Source organism: Pygocentrus nattereri, chromosome 10 (genome assembly GCF_015220715.1).
Source record: "Pygocentrus nattereri isolate fPygNat1 chromosome 10, fPygNat1.pri, whole genome shotgun sequence".
Classification (NCBI taxonomy): domain Eukaryota; kingdom Metazoa; phylum Chordata; class Actinopteri; order Characiformes; family Serrasalmidae; genus Pygocentrus; species Pygocentrus nattereri.
In genome coordinates this window covers 31,706,412-31,721,895 of record NC_051220.1, presented here as the reverse complement: position 1 = coordinate 31,721,895, position 15,484 = coordinate 31,706,412, and the positions used below count along the sequence as shown (strand labels likewise).

The following is a 15,484-nucleotide window of genomic DNA, read 5'->3' as shown; positions in this document are numbered from 1 at the left end:
ATTCTTAGCAGATCATTGATGGTCTTGTAAATACACAGCGGTTGAAGCCAACCTGTTCTTTAACATCTTTCACAGACCCTGTGTAATTATGTGTTAAATTCAACAAAAATGTGTGAGGAGTTTTAAGTGCAGGATGCATTTTGAAATGTCAGGTGTTGGAGATTTATGGCACGATATGTTTCGTGTGTGTCAGCATGCTGGGGTGATGTAGCTGCGAGTCCTTCCAGCAATAATAGCATGCGTCCTCTCATGGCGCACGCCGTTCTCAGCCTTCCCTGCCCCTACACGCATTTTTCTGTAAGCACATCAAGTTTCCTGGGAATCGGAGCACAATACAGTGACAGTGCTAAATCAATTTTATTTGAAATTTTAAGGGATATTGAGAGAAGAGGGGGGAAAATGCTGGGAGTGAGTTGTGATTTGATGGGAAGGGCAGGTGTGTGTCAGTGAGCAACAGTAGATAGCGACGGATCAGACGTTCTCCTGTGGCCTTCTGCTCTACAAGCCTTTCCCCATATTGTCTCATGCTTTTATATTAATTACAACTTGCATTATCAGCCCCGAGTCGGTAACCTCGGCCAATAGAAAAGACTGCCCCCAGAGACAGGCCTTCGTTGTATCTTATTTTCCATCTACTCCTATTGTGCTGCACCTCCGTGTTTGCTGGCTGTTGCTCCTCTCCTCTTGGTAACAGTGCTCTTTAACACAATTAGGGAAAAGCATGGAGTGAACCATGTTTGACTCCTAATTATCCCAGGCTATGGGGAATAGTCACGTGGGCAGCTTATTATTTTTATTTATTTATTTATTTTTGGAAGATGGTGGGCCTTCTCTGAGAGATTGATAAGGGCAATTTGGGTGATGTGCTCTCTCTCTCTCTCTCTCTCTCTCTCTCTCTTTCCCTTGCTCGCACTCTCTTTTTTTTAACAGCTTGTTTGAACTTTAATGGACACTGGGGAGTTCTGACAACTGTTTTGTTGTGTTGCAGGCCTGTGTGTGACGAGCGGCGCTCTGACTGTAGCATAGAGAGAGATAGAAAAAGAGAAAGAGAGCCCGCTGCATAATTCATACCCGGGTAAAAAGGCTGTTGCTTTTGTTTCGGATCTGAGTGAGGAAACTTCACACTGTCTGATATGACTGTAGCGATATTGGTTGTGTTGTTGGGGCAGGCATATAGGAAATCTGTGTCACTTGTTTGTTTGGGCAAAAGATGATAGCACTATGTGTTTTAGGGCTTTGTTTCTTCGCTTCTTTGATGTCCAAGTCACACTGCTTCTGCCCTTAGTTTGTTTTGCGACTTAGGCTGCTCATGTAGGCTTAGATTCTATAGACTAATGTAACTCTGATTGTGAAACTGTGGGGGATGTTGCCTATTTTAACACTTCACTGTACTGAACTGCTTTTATATTAGTCCTGGTGGTACTGATAAAATGTAGTATATTTTCAGAACATTTCACAGCAATATGACAATAGGTAATCTTTAATTTTACATTAATAAGGTGAATGACAGCATGCTTTTGTAGAATTAGTAATCAAGTTACTAATAGCTAGTATGATGCAGTGTTGGTTGGAGCATATTTTTTATGCCTGTCTTGCCGGCAGTGGGTGTTTCACCTTCAGGAAGTGGAACCCAGTCATTTTCTTTCCTTAAAACAACAACGGCACATTCTAAGTACATGAGTCTGGCTCAGCTGAACTACATTATACACACTGTTTTTTTTTTCCTTTTTTCTTTTACCCTTTTTTCTCCCTCCTCTCCTTCCCTTTTTTATGACATTTGCTCTGGAGACATAATGGAAGTGTTATGACAGAGTGAATGTCATTCTCGTTGCTATGATATTGCTGAGAATGATTAAAAGAGCAACTTTGAATGAAGGCCATATATATGCATAGATTATGTATCAGAGTTTTGACCAAAACAGCATCTAAATGACCTGGCTTAGATGAATGTTTTTGCTGTCGAGCCACCAGTCCAACCATGCTGTTCACTTTTTTGCTCAAATCTATGTGTAGTTATTGTCTCTATTGTATGCTCTTGTGGTAAGTTTTGCAAGCTTTTATCTGAACACCATCCGGTGAACAGCTGACGCCAAGAGGCTGCAGCGGATCGAGAGGCCTGCGCGTGTTTCCTTCAGCCCACAGTCCACAGCTGGGAGTGCAGCCTCGGCCTACGGTCTGCTAGAGTAGAGCTAGCTCACAGCATGGGCAAGCACTGGTCAGCAAACACCTTAGCCCTCTTTTTCCCTCTGTGTGTCTGCTTCCCGTTCAGGCCGTCAGCTGGACACATGCTTGATTGCACTCAGATTAAGAGTTCAGCTCCGACTGTAATGAGCTTACACCAAATGGCAGCTCTTTTTTTTCTCCTCCCGATATTTTACATGAGTGCTTCTCCTCTGTGGGAATACTTTGCGTTTATGAGGCTGCTTGTGTATGCAAGGGAGCAGTGGAGGGGAAAAAAGGGAGCAGAGAAGTGGGATGAGGTTTGTGGGAAGCCTTGGTGCAGGCCCGGATTTGTTTGGCTTGGGCTCTTTTCAAGGGGGCCGTACTCTGGCCCACAGAGACAAAGCTACAAAGCTAGACTGGTTCTATGGCCACTTTTTTCATGCAGAGCAGGTGACATGTTGACTGCAACATAATGTGTGGGTTTTTTGTGCGTGTGTGGGGTTGAGGTGACGTGGTCAGCAAGTCCCTCTCTGGCTGAGAGTGGCAAAGGAAATTCCACCTCTTGCCTGCCTTCGTTTTTGCACAGATAAAGCCTTTCCTGTACAGTACAAATCCTGTTTCCCTGTGCCGACCACTCAGGCTCTGAGAATGACCAGGAGGGGTGAGGAAGAGAGGACAAATTCACCATTTTACTCACTCCTTTACCTCCCAGACAGGATAGCTTTTGCTTGTGTGACTGTGCATCTGTGTCCATGTGCAATGTCTTTGCCAGATTAGAGAGGCAGAGAGAGAGAGAGAGAGAGAGAGAGACAGCGCCTCATATCTTATTTTCAATACTGACAGTGCTAATGATTAATGGCACTTGTGGTGCATGTCGACTTTTTAGCCTCATATTTCTCACTTGACGCGGAAGTCTCAATTGGTTACGGTATAAACTAACTTGACATTTTTCCGCCACATGTGTTTAGACAATTCTTTTGAGCTAGCTCCCAATCTGATGGTACATTAAATACAGCAGCGATGGACTCTTATGCTGTAATTAAGCTGTTAGGTGGACGGTGTTTGGAGAGAGTGCCTGCTTGGCTGTTATGGAAGTTAAGATGGCCGTGGGGCTGTTGATTCAGGGTGCTCAGACAGACAGGCCAGAGATCCACGCAGCTCTCCACAACCTCACACATTTCCCACTCACAGTTCCAGTGCGTTCATGTGTTTTTTCTCTCTCTCTCTCTCTCTCTCTCTCTCTCTCTTTCTCTCTCTCTCTCTTGCTCTCCACTGCTTCCTGTGCTCTGCTCCTGGTTTGCGGTTTGGATGGGGAACGTGGATGGATGGATCTCTTCTCTGAAACACCAGAACCCAGCTTCTTGGAGAGACCACGATGACGCCACCTCCACGCATTCGGCAGGCACACCAGGGCCAAGCAGCGGAGGACACGCCTCCCAGAGTGGAGACAACAGCAGTGAACAAGGTGAGCACAAGTACAGAATGTACACATGTGCTAATATGTTGTTGCTGTCCTTTCAAAGCCTCATAAATCTATCTTCGTTTTTGCTTGTTCTTTTTAATTTCTGACACCATTTGAAAATGCCAGCTGCTCTTTACACCGTGTGCACATTTCATGATCTATGAACCAGTGGAAATAATACATAACGACTTGGAATAAACTCTGGTTACGTTAATGAGCATTTTTTTTTAGATTTTTACCCATTTTTTTCTCAAGTTAGACCTGTCCATTATTAGTCAGGCATTCCCCATCATATGATGCTGCAAAGCTGAAAGGTCGAAAGCTAATACATGCTTCCTCCAAGCCACAAAAGTGCCACCAGTGCATCTTTTCAAACTGCTGCTAATGTGCTGCATTGGACAGCTCAACATGCTACAATGTTAAATGCTAATTTTGTTACATTAGCTAACAAATACCTGCATTGACTGAGTGATTGAGTGATGGAGGCTGATAGGGGCCATCCTTCCCACACAGAGAGAACGAGGCCAATCATCTGTCTTGGACTCCTGTGGCTATTGGCTGTGACATCACTGGGTGTCAAACTCATGATCTCCTGATGATAGGGTCTGTACATGTACAATGTATAATACAGACACTTACAAAAATCAATGATGTACAGGATGTACACAGTATGCTGGTTAACAAGCAAAACATGCATATATGGAAGAACACAATGCACTGGTAAACAAACACATATGCAGGCCTACATTCATACACACAAACATTTAAAGAACTGCTTTCCATTGATATTTTTCATCCCATTTCCATTTGATTAAGTAATTGCTTTAAAAAGTTTATTCTAAAGTTTCCATTCACTGATTTAAAAACACGTACAAGATGAACTAATGACCTTAAATGTTTCATATTTCTACTTATATAAAATGTATATATAATAAAAATATAAAATGAATATATAATGCTCTATTAACTATAAATAGATTGTGTCAATGTTACATGAATAGCAGACAAGCATGTATTTACAATTTTCATAAACATCCTAAATTTTAGCTCATTTTTGTATGTATTTCTTATATTATTCCACACATTCATTTAAATCGATAGATACTGTGTGAGAATATTGGTAACACTTTTCTGAAGGGCAGCATTTATAAGGCCTATGACACCAACAAGCCTTTCATGACTGATATAAACCTACCTAAATTTTTACAAAGGCTTATTCAAACATGAACCACTTGTCATACCCAGTGTTATGACAATTGACTCTTCCTGGAATAAGCCTTTATATATGTCTGTATAGGATTATGTCAGTTGTCACAAAAGGCTTATTTCAGGTGTTGTGTAGCCTTGTGAATGCTGCATTTCATTACAGCTCTACCAGAATTTTCAGAGGTGCAAAGTACCACAGAAGGCTTATAATTAATTTGATTTTAGAAACATTTAAAACACATTAACTCTGCTAGCTCAGGAGTGATAATTACACCTCAGAAAGGACTGTGTTTTCATCAGGCTCTGGACTTATAAGTAGCACTCACCAAAAACACCAGTAATGAATGTGAAAAATTCAAACAGTTCTCTCTTCTTTTGTTCTTCATCTTTAAATGTGCACCACTCCATTTATGCACTCCTGCTAACATCTGATTTTGAAATAGCACAAAAGCTTTTTCTAGAAATGCTCAAAGACAATAGTGGGTTCCAATTACGCCAGTGCCTCTTTCTCTCATTGTGCTGTGGCTCTTTGCCGTGCTTTGCCAGGCAGAATGCTTGTGAGCTCTCTGTTGGGCAGCGTCTGCAAGCGCCTGCTGTTTGCACAGAGTTTCATCAGGCAGCAGCAGTGCTTAGACGGGGTCGGGCTGCTCACACCAGCCCAGACTGGTGTCACGTCCCATCTTGGCGAGCATTCCGCCGATAGGCAATCAAAGGTATCGATGAAGTTCTCTGCAGCTCTGAGGCTTTAATCAAGCAGCCCTGCTCGGCCTGGCTGTCTGGAGCGATGGCTATTTAAAAACCCAGCCTAGACCACAGTGCCAAAATTACTACAGACCTTGTGTCAAGAGCAGTTTCATCATTGCTAACTGTCGTCCCGTGCAGGAAGGGCTTGGTGGTGGTGGCAGTGCAAGTTTGAAGGGTTCAGCAGCCAGTTCTTTGGGCGAAACAAACATCCCATTCCCATCTACTACTGCCAACAGTTGACAAACCATTGAGAGAATATGTGTTTTATTTAGTGCCTCACAGTGGAAAAAAAAAACATCATCACACTGATTTTTCAGTCTTCAAATTATTGGTGGAAAGTTTTGACCAATACGGTCTCCAGCAGGCCTAATGAAGAATGGTTGTACCACTACATGTCAAGGGAGCTTGAAAGGTCCATGTGTGGAGATTTCCCTTTAGCATTTTTCTCAGGTCTGCATTGTGACTTGCACCTGCAACTGACTTTAGTGGAATGTGTGCCATAATGTTACAATACTTTAACATCACTGTGCTGAATTTCCCAGGCATTATACATATTAATGTTTTGCCAGTAATTCCCAGCATTAACTAATTTCATTAACTAATTAGAAACAAGCCCTTTAATTATTAGTTTAAAGTGTGTGAGCTACAGAAGTTCAGGATTGCCACTGTCACTGTGGCAATACCCTCACAGGTATATCTCAGAATCTTAGTCAGAGAACATAACTGTACCATAATCCATTTAAATTATATTTTCTAAGTTGCATTGACTCCACACACCCTGTTCTGTATCCAGCCTTTTTATTGTATTGTTCTGTTTTAAAACATTAGGTATTGCAAAGGTACAAATACATACTTTTCCACTGGGAAAAACTTATATAAGGTACACAATTGGACCTTAAAACCATTGTTGTACCTTTGAGGGTACATTTACATTGCTTGTACCTTGATGAATGAAAAATGCACCTGCACACTACCTTTGTTACTAACAGTGTACAGTGCTGATATGCTGATATAACTAGCTACAAGAACGAAAACAGCACACCAATGCCATCTCACAGCGTATGTTGTGCTCCTTATACGTTTTTTCAGGGGTGGGCTTGGCGAGATTGGACACAAGAGAGAAGGAAAAGACAGCAAAGAGGGAGGAAGAAATGCACTGCCTATTGATTATCTTACACACATAAGTACAAGTGACCTGTAATCCACAGAGCACTTATCGACTCTTCTCTGCACCGGATCCAGTAACAGCTGATCAATAAGGGCCAAGATAGTTACGGTATGGTGTAAAGTGCTTGGGCCTGACCCGGGCCAACCAGGCCCAAATAGCATTAAACACTGACGTGCCAGTAAGAAAACATGCCTTATATTCCTATGAATGTGAAAAAGAGAGAGACAGAGAGAGAGGGAGAAGGAGAGCAGCCAATTTACTGCTCTAATGAGGCTGTCCCTGCAGCCAGTTGTTTTGTGTGAGGCTTGCTGTGACCTTTCGCTCTGCTCAGAAGCCCCGCCGCCTCATTTTTCACATTCTTGCAATTACGTTAACGCTTGAAGCGCTCGCTGACTCCCAGCTCCTGCCCGGGCCTGGCTGGACGCAGCTTCACAGCTAAACAGCTCCACACACACAGGGATAGGCTGCACCCTGCGCTGCTCTCCAATTCTTCAGGGAAGAATTTCCACTCTCCACTCAAAACAAGGCCAATTATGGATTTGTAGATAGAAAAGCAGAGAGATGTGGAGAGAAATATTAAGGAAAAAAAACAAAATCAATTTAGTCAAAAAGTCATGTAAAACTGGAAAACTAGAAAAGGTTTGGGGTCTATGCGACAGGAGAGAAAAGTAGCTGTCATACACCTTCATCTGGACTACTTGTAGCATATAGGACGTCCATACTATCATTGTTTCTTCATCCTAATGAAGTTAGGTATTGAATTGTACAGATATATATGTCATTTACAGGATCTGTACACATACAAGTCAGGGGCTGGTTTGGGAAGAGTTTTGAGGTTATTTCCAATGGCACAAGCTCTCCCTGCAGTCATTTGAGCTAATACATGTGATATTATACTGTTGCAGGAATGTCTCATCTTTACCCTACTTTATTTATAGATGAATTTCTTTTTAAAATCAAAAATATGAATTCTAGCCCCCTTGAATTAAACCATAGGCTTGAGAAGTAAGAAAAGTACAGAATAAGCAAACACTGATTTTGGGAGCTTCAACATAAAATTAATATGAACATTTTCAATTCGCTTCCGCATGAATGAATAACATCAACATGTAGATAGTGGATGTAGTTAGTGGGGCAGCTACCACTGTAGTAATTAGGTGTGCATGAAAACTTTGAAGGTTTGAGTTAAACCTGTGGAAAAGTTTTTTGCACATTTCCTTGATGATTGAACACCTCTGATTGCTGAATGAGCCTGGGACTGACTATGCTTGTACAAGCATACATAGACAGTTGACTACATTGACTAGGGCCCCTCTGGGCTGGTTAATTGTGGTGGACCTCACCATAGGGGGTCCTTCCTCATGGGGACTACAAGCCCAGCAGCTTCAGTGTGAACAAGGCCTGTTGATTAAATCTGTTTCTGCAAATACAGTCCAAAGTTTGCGTTACTCAAAGTTGAAGAAAAAATGAAGGGAATTAAGTGGAAAAAGGATTCCAGTTTCAGCAAACGCAAGATGGAGGCCTTGTTGCGTGTTTGTTGTTGCTCCTGGTTTACAGTGAAATCTGTTAGCCGTGTGTGTGTTTGAGTATGTGTATGTGTTCCTGCGTATGTGTGTGTGGGGTGGGTGGGGGCTGCTGACTGTCTCTCTGTGCCTGTTAAGAGTTTAATTTAGAGGAATAATTAAACCTGAATACTACCCCATAAACAAAAGATAAACAATAAAGCAGCAGCGATGCCTGCTGTTTCATGGCCATCACTCCCAGCTGTTGGAGGACTGATCATTTTTACACAGTGCCCAGACTTAGCCCAGCAACAGCAGATCTGACCACACTGCCAGGATATACATGGAGACAGCTCAGGCAGAAAAAACACTTAGGAAAGAACAGGTGCTTTTAGAAAAACCTTGCCTTTTTAGTAAAATGTGGAGCATTTACAAATTACAAAACTTCATGCCTTGAACCATAGGTTTATTATTCAGTTATGAATCAGTTATTATTTAGTATTATTTTAGTACTATGAAATATTCAGTAACTATTAACAAAGCTAACACGTAAATTATGTAGTTATGAAATTACGAAATTGAAGGGATGCCCCCCCATACAGCATCTTACTGTTTAACAGTAAATTATTATCCAATAGTCAGTTTTTTTGGTTAATTCTAATGGCCATTTTTTTAAAAATCGAATAATATCATAAGATGCCCGTGTTGTTTGGTAGTTGTGTATGTACCCATAAGCAGGCTGGTGTCTATTTCTCCAAGTTAGTTTTGGAAGGACAGAATGACTTCTGAATGCCGAGAATATTTGTGCTGGAGGGGAAAATACAACATAGGGGATACTCTAAGTCTCCCATTAGCATAAGAGTGGGTAAATTATTCATGGTGAATGCTTAATCTATAGGGAAAACTATAGTTAATGTAGATAGTTTTAAAATGGATCCTTGTGCTCCGAGAGCAGATTTCTTGCTGGATTCAGCATTCACAGGCCTTTACGGGAAAAGGCCTCACTACTCTCTGTTCCGAACTTTTCAAGGGGCTGTGCTTTGAGCTTCTTCCCCTTCTCAACTAGCACTCTCTGCTTAATTCTCTTCTCTCTTTCCCTTTTTTCTTCTCTCCCTCCCTCCCTCTCTCTCTCTCTCTCTCTCTCTCTGTAGTAGACTGCCTGGCCTTTTTCCAGAGGGCGATTAAACAGAATGATCATCTTCTCTCTCTCTTTCTCTTGCTCTACTCATATGCCTGATTCACTGGATTAGGAGAAAAACACATTAAAAGGAAAGAAAGCAGAGTACTGTTAATGCTCGCCAGTAAGTTAGGGAGATTACTTCTATTAAAGGCATTTTTTCTCCCCACCCCCTACCTTGGTCTCTCTCTTTCTCTCTCTCTCTCTCTCTCTCTCTCTCTCTCTCGTCCCTATGGCCCATAATCATGGCCAGACTGTCCATCCGTAAAGCAGCAAGTGGGTCAGCCCAATGTGCAAACTAATGTTTAGTAAACATGGGGGGAAAATGACTGAAATTAGGAGGCTGTATGTCATGCACCATTGGAGAAGGCTAAAACTTTTTTTTTAAGTGAATCTGCACCTTTTCTTTACACATTGCTTGTGTTAAAAGCAAGGATGTTTAGAGGGGGCAGGAAAGCAATCATGATGTGGATCATGTTGACTTTTACTGCAGAAGGAAACAGAAAGAGAAAGAGAACAAAGAGAAAGCAAGATAGAGAGAAGGAGAGGGGGCTGTTATATGAAGGGCTTGCACTCTGCAGACCCCCTCCCTGTCACCGTGGTAATGTAGAACACAGAGGGCCTGATGTAATATGGCTAAAAGAGATTTGAGACCACGCCCCCGGGGGGCTCTGCCTGCTCCGTTAATGCTGCTGTATTTTTACAAGCATGACAATGTGCTGGCCCTTTAAAGAGACACCAGTTTTGCGCTGGAATTTTTTTTGGGGTCTTGTTTTAGCAAGCTGTGCCTGAGGGGGTCAGCTAAGAAGTCATTCTTAAGGGGTGATAATCCAATCACTCCTGTCTCCACCAGATTTGTTTCTTGTAAAACTGCAGGAGTGTTTATGCCAATGTTTTTTTTTTGTTTGTTTGGTTTTTTTGAGAGAAGAGAAGAGATGAGCTCAGAAGACACTGAAATGACAGTGGCTGTGTTGGTTTTTGCCCTGTGATTGCTGCTGCATTTCCATCAGAGCAGGGAAGGAGGTTCAAGAGGCCAGTGCACTAAAGACACACCTGCAGGGAGACTCCAAATCTCTGCCGAACTGCTCATCTAGGCCGTTTAAGGTGTACTTATTTGGGAATTAACCCTGACTCCTGGGCCCCCCTCCCATCGGCCCTTTTGTGTTTGTCCGATGGGCCTTGCTCCCTTTCCACTTTCCCCCTTTCTTCTGTCTCCCTTGGCTTTCTAATCTGCCTGGCCTCCTCCCCCCAACGGCTCTGCTAAAGTCCGAGCCCCACCTCGTATCCCCTTCTTTCTGGGAGAAACAAGCGTTTTCTGAATGTGAGACTGAACGCCATGGCCTATAGTGCAGGCAGGGAAGCATGGAGGATCTGGTGCTGAGCGTAGCAGCCATACCCTACAGGTACCTCTCCAATAAACAGCTCACGTCCAAGAGAGTGGGTGGATGAGAAGGAGAGCGCGGGCAGATTTGAGTTCGCCTCTCCCCCGCCTGCTTCCACCAGCACAGTTAACGCGTTTATGCAAATCTTTTTGGGCATTATTGCAGATAAGCTCATTTTATAGCCTGATTTCCACTCTCCCGTGTGCTATAATGAGTCTCTGAGCGTGGGGGTGCTTGTTTTAGGGGAAGAATGCCGGCCTTGTGCCCTGCAGTCCACACACAGCAGAAAGCTTTTGTTTTTTCCATCTGAAGGGAGAGGGACGAAGGAGGTGTTGGCTTTGACAGTAGTTAGTGCCATTAGCTCTTGTTATTGGAGGCAGCAGTCTAATAATTTCTAATTACCCCAAGGAGGTATTAGGAGTGTTAGTAAGCAAGGATAATTTCTTATTTACACGCCTCAAGCAGCGAGCACTCTTAAAGAACGAAGGGTAATGTGAAACAAAACAAATCAACATGCCAAACAGGGCTGCAGCCTGGGGGAGATAACGTTCATTATGCATTACGATAATTCATTTAGAAGGTTATCAATTTCAGAATAGAGGGGGCTGTTTTGGGGAGTGGAAAGCAGGCGCGTGAACATGCACACACATACACATGTGCACATATCATTTCAAAGAAAGAGACAAAAAAAGAGGATGCTATTCAGAGATGGCCCGGCTGCTGCGATTCTAAAAAGGTTGTTGCAATTACACCGTTTCCATGTTTCCAGGCGAAACATGCTGCTTAAATGCACACAGCCTTTCTCTTCCCTCTCTGTTTTCTCCCTGGCATTGTTTTACTCACCAGACATACAGAAGCTTGATTTCCCTTTAATGAAACCTGTTTGGCTGAGGAATTTGCTTTTGAAGCCGTTTGTTGTGATTGAGACAGCCTAGTGATACTCTTCTTTTAATATCGCCTCTGACTGCTCTTCAAGTCCTCTTCAAGGCCTTCCATCATGAACTAAGTTTTACATGTTTGCAAGAGGCGAAGTGTTTTCGTTTTGCTGTCCTGGCAACATGGTTTCTTCGCTTTTTTTAAAAGCATCTTTCCTTGTACTGTCAGGCGGTAATGACTAAAGCTCCATTAGAACAATTGCAGGAAGCTTAGGAAGAGAAGAGTGTTTAAATGGGAGAAAGAAAGAAGAAAACAATGTTATCCAGTGATAGCCACCTCCATGAATGCACTTGGTCAATTTCAAGAGGAAAAATAAACCATGTAGTAGGAAAAAAAACACACACAAGAAAAAAAAAAAACACAGAAAGACTTTATTTAAAGTAGACCTAAGAAAAAAATATGCCTTACTGAGGGCTGACCTGCATTGTTTGGGCCGAATGCTTACTCTCTGGGATGCAGTCCTTAGACAACTGCCTGTCTGCTGGAGACATCTGTGGAGGCTGACCCCCTGACCCCAAAAAGAATGCTCTGAAGGTGGGGGAATGCTGCCTTTACCCCTCACATGGCCTGGAGGACAGCCGAACAGCGCATGAGAACAAACTCTACAACTATTAAAAAAGCTACACACAAAGACATAGAGAGAGAGAGAGAGAGAGAGAGAGAGAGAGAGAGATAACAAGAGAGAAAAAGCCAGATCAGGCCAAAGCGTAGGACTGGTCTTTTTTTTGCCCCAAAGGCCTTGCTGCTACTTCTCCTCTTCGGACCCCCATGAGATCGTTTTCATCCTTTATAGTAAAGAGGATTCGGGTGAAGACGGAGAGCAGGAGAGGTTACGCAGCAGAGGAGTGTTGGTGTGGTGGGGAGTGCTGGTCTGCTCTTTGCTGCACCGGCCGGCCGCTATTCAGTGCACCTGCCATTGTGTGGGCGCCCATCCAGGCCCATTGTTGTGCGGAAAATGAGTCGTGCTCCCTGTGGCTCCAGAGGCACGCTGCAGCCTCCTTATAGTGCAGGTTTGGGCCACCACTAGCTAAACATAAGAGCCTCTTCTCGCTCTTACTCCTGTGCTCCACCACTCTGTTTCAGACTTCTGTAGGTGGCAGAAAAGCTTGTTCAGGGTTTCTGTACTGTTTTCTAATCTATTCTATTCTACGCTCCTCCTACTTTAGCTTTTCTATATACATTTTTTTACGTACTATGAAGCTGTTGGCCTGCCTGTTTTGTCTGCGTCTTTCTGTCTGGTTTAGTGAATGGTTGGAGCTATGCTTTCAGCCACTCAGCTTCAGGCAGCTTCTGCTGCTGCTGAGGTCTGATGGGAAGGGAAAATTGAAAAGTCAATAACAGGGGGCTAAAAAAAAGGCAGAAAGAGACACAAAAGAAGGGGAAAAAAGGAGACGAAAGAAAAGAAAATAATGGTTTGAAGGAGCTGAGGCTGCTGATGAATTGCATCAGAAGTTTTTTTTTTTTTTTTCTGGCCATGCTAGGTCTTTAAAACTGCAAATTAACTCACTCTGCTCCAGGATTAAGAATGTGCCACATTATAATGATATCTGGAGGCAGAGAGGAAATTACGCTGGCCATATCAAGATACAGTCAAAATCACCATACATCACAGAAGCCAAGCACAGTCATGGTGTGACTGTCATCATCTTCTGCTCCTTCACTTTTCAAAATAGATATTTTTTCCAAAGGAGCAAGGCAAGACTTTCCCACTGCTAATGTCAGGCACCTAATTAAGTAAATGTGCAAGGAATGCGATGGAGAAAATTCATTTGGGCAGGTCAAGGTGCTAGAGTGGCAGTAATTTGAGCCCTGGACTCCCAAACTCTTATTTTTCACTGTGGTAATAAGCTCCTCACCAACTCAGCCATGTCTAGAGTGCAATTTTTACTGCCATGAGCTGTCAAGACTCTAAAGTCAGAGAGAGTGCCAGGATTGGGCTATAATAAAATGACCTGCTGAACTTACCTTTAGGAGTGCGGACACTGGAGAACTCATCAAACGCTCGCAGATGACTCCATTAACAGAGGGAAATTGTCTTGTAAAGGCATTAAGCAAAGCCTACATGTCTTCCTTTTCATTAATTCATTTACATCTCCATTATTATGGTTTTACTTTCATGTTCTCTGTTAATGATGAAGGTTCCTTAATGGTTCTTGGCTTGGGTATATGGTTCTAAGAAAAAATCTTTTTGTTATGGAAACTTATTATATAATTTAATAAGGTTCTTTATACAATGGTTCTAAAAAAATATCTATTGAAAAGTTCATTAGGGAATCAAAAGTGATTCTGCTATGGAAATGCTCCAAAGAACTCTGTCTGATACCTTATATAAGAGCGTATGCCTCAGAACAGTGGGAGAGGAGTTCCCCTTTAAGTTGGAAGAGAATAAGAAGCGTTGACTGACTGTTTTTTTTTTTTTTTTTGTTAAATGATAATTATAGTCTGGAATGTCTGTGGGAAGGACAGCAGGCCATGGTTATTGACTTGTAAAGGAGCCGGTAGGTGAGTCTTGACAAGACACGAGCAGCCCCGGCTCTTGTAAAGGAGTATCTGATTTCTCTGCTAGTTGGGTCCCTGGAGAGGCTGTTGTGCTCTGTCTGTTGATCGGGGGCTCACAGCTGTATGGAAAAAAGGGCAGATAAAAAAGAATGCAAAGTGAAGTTTTGTGAGAGAGGTGTTCTGTGCCTGCACACAGCAGATCGAGGTGAACCGCAGGAGGCGGGGGGTGGTCGGGTAAGTGAGTGACTGAATGAACTGCATAGGGACTGTGCTCTATGTATGTGTTTCTGTGTGTGTGTGTGTGTGTGTGTGTGTGTGTGTGTGTGTGTGTGTGTGTGACAACACAAAAGACCAAGCGGTGGAGAGAAGCAAGTCAGCAAGCAGGGAGACAAAAGCAGCGATCAACTAACAGGGCTTCTCATAGGCCTGACTAATTTATGAAGGCAAACTGTGCTTTAGTGAGAGTGAGTGAGTGAGTGAGTGAGTGAGTGAGTGAGTGAGTGAGTGAGAGAGAGAGAGAGAGAGAGAGAGAGAGGCAGGTGGAATTGAAGGAAGTTTTCATTGACTCTGGCGAGCAGGCCAGGCCCGGCCCAGGGGGGGCACTCTTCTCAGTTTGAACTTTATCAGGGGCTACGCTTAATCAATACGCTATTGGAAAAAGAATTAATTACTAAAGCAGAATAAAACAGCTGCATTTTAAACTGAGGATTCATCAATTCTGTAATCTCTGGGTTTCAACTCAGGTGCCAAGAGGATCATTCTGACTCCATGTAATGAGGAACTGAGGGAGTTTAGCTCCCGCCAGCACCCTTTTTCTCAAACACACACACACACAGTGCAGTCGCTCACACCATGCTCTCTCCCCTACACTGATGGGTGAGGAATTCACAATTGTCTTCCCCTCAGCTGTTTGTCATCACTAGGATCTCCTGCCTAAGAGTGCCTCCTCTCCCTCATTCTAGCCTTCCATTAGGTGCCCACTACACCCCCACCCCCACCCCTGCTTTTCCACCACATTCCCTTCCTACTGAATTCCTGTCTTCCCAGGGATGGGGAAGGGGTATTAAAGTGGAAATCTCCGGTGTTAGGGCCAGTGGAGCGCGTTTGTCCCGCTGAGGGAGAGGCGGACATTCCTGAGTGCAGGGACACCCCCGTCACCCCTGTAGTACCCCCCTCTCTTCAAACCCAGAGCAGCAAATTTCAAGGAGGGTTGAGAAAGGGTTATGGGTGATGAATTGGGTTTTT

The 15,484-nt window shown here is 43.3% G+C and overlaps 1 protein-coding gene across 9 annotated transcripts in view; it reads left to right on the top strand.

Moving 5' to 3' along the window:
• The window catches only part of meis2a (Meis homeobox 2a), an 80,397-nt gene that overhangs the window by 7,728 nt on the left and 57,185 nt on the right, over window positions 1-15,484 (top strand). For 5 of the 9 annotated variants that reach the window (XM_017690904.2, XM_017690903.2, XM_017690901.2 and 2 more), the window contains exon 7: window positions 3,514-3,628. In XM_017690904.2, the coding sequence (XP_017546393.1) occupies window positions 3,514-3,628 (115 nt within the window). Of the gene's footprint in view, window positions 1-3,471; window positions 3,629-15,484 lie in introns of all 9 variants that reach the window. The other 4 variants (XM_037542068.1, XM_037542069.1, XM_037542066.1 and 1 more) reach the window with 1 other exon arrangement.